The sequence below is a fragment of the Cebus imitator genome, unplaced genomic scaffold, assembly GCF_001604975.1.
Source record: "Cebus imitator isolate Cc_AM_T3 unplaced genomic scaffold, Cebus_imitator-1.0 Scaffold404, whole genome shotgun sequence".
NCBI lineage: Eukaryota > Metazoa > Chordata > Mammalia > Primates > Cebidae > Cebus > Cebus imitator.
This window is the reverse complement of record NW_016107719.1, coordinates 775,438-778,401: the sequence shown is the minus strand read 5'-3', so window position 1 is coordinate 778,401 and position 2,964 is coordinate 775,438. Positions and strand designations below refer to the sequence as shown.

At 52.1% G+C, this 2,964-nt stretch overlaps 1 protein-coding gene across 1 annotated transcript in view; it reads right to left on the bottom strand.

The window, feature by feature from the left end:
- The window catches only part of SH3BP1 (SH3 domain binding protein 1), a 14,731-nt gene that overhangs the window by 3,979 nt on the left and 7,788 nt on the right, over nucleotides 1-2,964 (bottom strand). The window contains exons 12-14 of the mRNA XM_017508940.2: nucleotides 2,725-2,806; nucleotides 2,554-2,634; nucleotides 1,171-1,287 (exon numbers count right to left, since the gene is read on the bottom strand). Coding sequence (XP_017364429.1) covers nucleotides 1,171-1,287; nucleotides 2,554-2,634; nucleotides 2,725-2,806 — 280 coding nt within the window. The remainder of the gene's footprint in view (nucleotides 1-1,170; nucleotides 1,288-2,553; nucleotides 2,635-2,724; nucleotides 2,807-2,964) is intronic.

Sequence of the window (2,964 nt, the reverse complement as noted above, 5' to 3'; positions counted from 1 at the left end):
TTTTTGTATTTTTAGTAGAGATGGGGTTTCACCATGTTGGCCAGGCTGGTATCAAACTCCCGACCTCAGGTGATCTACTCGCCTTGGCCTCCCAAAGTGCTGGGATTACAGGCATGAGCCACTGCACCTGGCCTATTCATTTTAGAGACAGAGTCTCCTTCTGTCACCCAGGCTGGAGTGCAGTGGCACCATCATGGGTCACTGCAGCCTTGACTCCCTGAGATCAAGCTGTCCTCCCACCTCAGCCTTCTGAGTAGCTGGGACTTCAGGTGCAGGCCACCATGCCTGGCTAATCTTTTTAGTTTTTTTATAGAGACAGGGTCCCGTTAAGTTGCCCAGGCTGGCTTCAAACTTCTGGGCTCAAGTGATCTTCCCACCTTGGCCTCCCAAAGTGCTAGGCTGACAGGCATAAGCCACTGTACTTGGCTTACACTTTACAGTTTATAAAACGTTTCCCAGCCGAGTGCGGTGGCTCACACCTGTAATCCCAGCACTTTGGGAGGTCGAGGCAGGTAGGTATCACCTGAGGTCGGGAGTTTAAGACCAGCCTGACCAACATGGAGAAACCCCATTTTTAGTAAAACACAAAATTAGCCAGCCATGGTGGTGCATGCCTGTAATCCCAGCTACTCGGGAGGCTAAGGCAGGAGAATCGCTTGAACCCGGGAGGCAGAGGTTGTGGTGAGCCGAGATCTCGCCACTGCACTCCAGCCTGGGCAACAAGAGCAAAACTCTGTCTCAAAAAAACACATACACAAAAAAAATTTCCCAATTCATCATATCACCCAATTCCCAAAGCAAAAGTCCTCAAAGTTTGTATAACATCCCCCCAGTTTACAGGTGAGGAAATGGAGCTTCTGAGGGTGACTTCCTCAGGCCCATCTCTGGAAGGTTTAGGGGTAGAGCTATTAATAGAACCCCATCTCTGGACTCCCAGCTCCCACGGCAGGCTGCTAAGCACCTCATCACCACCACTGCCCAGAATGCCTATCTCCATAGCCCTGTGGCCCGCACGGCCCTTCAGCCTGTTGCTCCAGGCAGCCTCAAAAATGAGCTGCTCAACCCACTCGAAAATGGAGACACCCAGACCCAGGGGAAAAATAGGCAAAAAGATGGCTGGGGTGGGATCTTCCTTCCTCCTGCCACCTCCCCCAACCCGAGGCCCCTCACCCTTCTTTCTCAGGTGGCCACAGCAGGTTGGGTCCCAGGACGATGGCGATGTTGCTGGGTGTCATCTTGTTCACCTCCTGCTCCTCGGCCAGCCGTGCCAGGAACTTCATCAAGTACCTAAGGGTGAAGGTGGGCTTGGGCCAGGGCAGAACGCACCCAGCCCTGCTAATTTTCCAGCCCACGGTTTCCAAAGTGTGCGAACGATGATGCCCAGAATGGTCTAACATTGTCACAGTTAAATCAGCTCATCCACTGAGCGCCAAGCCTGTGGCGGGCACTGAGCCAAGCTGAGTCCTTGTGGCCCACCTACAGGGTGGGGACTGTGACAATCTGCATTTTCCAGATGATGACACAGAGCTGCCTGCCCAGAGATGGCATGTGAAGCCAGGCAGTATGGCTTCAAAAGTTCAAGATCTTGTTTATTTCAATGCCTCAAATAAAAACATACAACTAATACAGTTAGGCGCAGTGGCTCATGCCTGTAATCCAGCACTTTGAAAGGCCGAGGCAGGTGGATCGTGAGGTCAGGTGTTTGAGACTAGCCTGGCCAACATAGTGAAACCATGTGTCTACTAAAAATAGAAGAATTAGCCAGGTGTGGTGGTGGGCGCCTGTAGTACCAGCTACTCGGGAGGCTGAGGCACAAGAATTGCTTGAACCCATGAGGTGGAGGTTGCAGTGAGCAGAGACCGAGTCATTGCATTCCAGCCTGGGTGACAGAGTGAGACTCCGTCTCAAAAAAAATATTACAGGCATGAGCCACGAGGGCACAGTGGCTTATGCCTGTAATCCCAGCATCTTGGGAGGCCAAGGCGGGTGGATCACCTGAGGTCAAGAGTTTGAGACCAGCCTGACCAACATGGTAAAACCCTGTCTCTAAAAAAATACAAAAATTAGCCAGGCATGGTGGCACGTGCCTGTAGTCCCAACTACTTGGGAGGCTGAGGCAGAAGAATTGCTTGAATCCAGGAGGCGGAGGTTACAGTGAGTGAGATCATGCCATTGCACTCCAGCTTAGATGACAGAGATCCTGTCTCAAAAAAAATTAAAGGCCAGGCGCGGTGGCTCACGCCTGTAATCCCAGCACTTTGGGAGGCCGAGGCGGGCAGATCACGAGGTCAAGAGATCGAGATCATCCTGGCCAACACGATGAAACCCCGTCTTTATTTTAATATTAAAAAACATATATATACATATATATATATATATATACACACACACATATATATGTATATATAAAAAATATATACGACTAATTCATCAAAGCTGCATTTTCAGAAATATTTCTTAGGATACAGCGGCAGGGCCAGGCTTAAGCCCAGGCCCCTGACCCCAGCTGGGCTGTGGCTCTGTGGCAGGTTGGGGAGGTGGGCTCGGGCTCACCTGAGGTTGCTGAGGTTCTCGGGGGGCAGGTGGCTGCACACCTCTTGGAGGGCCTGCAGCCGGGCCCCTGGCTCCTTCAGGCTGAGGGGGGAGTGGAGAGACCTGGTCAGCTGATGCAGGCCACACCTTTGTATTCTCCTCCTCCCCCTCCTCTCCCTCCAACATTCTCACCTGGCTGCTCTCATCCAGTCGTCATAGAGGTCGAAGGTCATCAAGGGCTCTGGCAGCTCCCTAAGGTAGGACTTGAGGGCGCCTGAAGCAGGAGCGGGGGGAGGGTCAGAGGCAGTCCCCATCCCGCTCTCCTGCTCTCCCGCTCTCCCTGCAGAAGGAACCTCTGGCTCTTGTTCACGTTAACACATCTAGGTCTGATCGTTTCTTTGGGCTCCAGGCCCTTTTTTTTTTTTTTTTTTT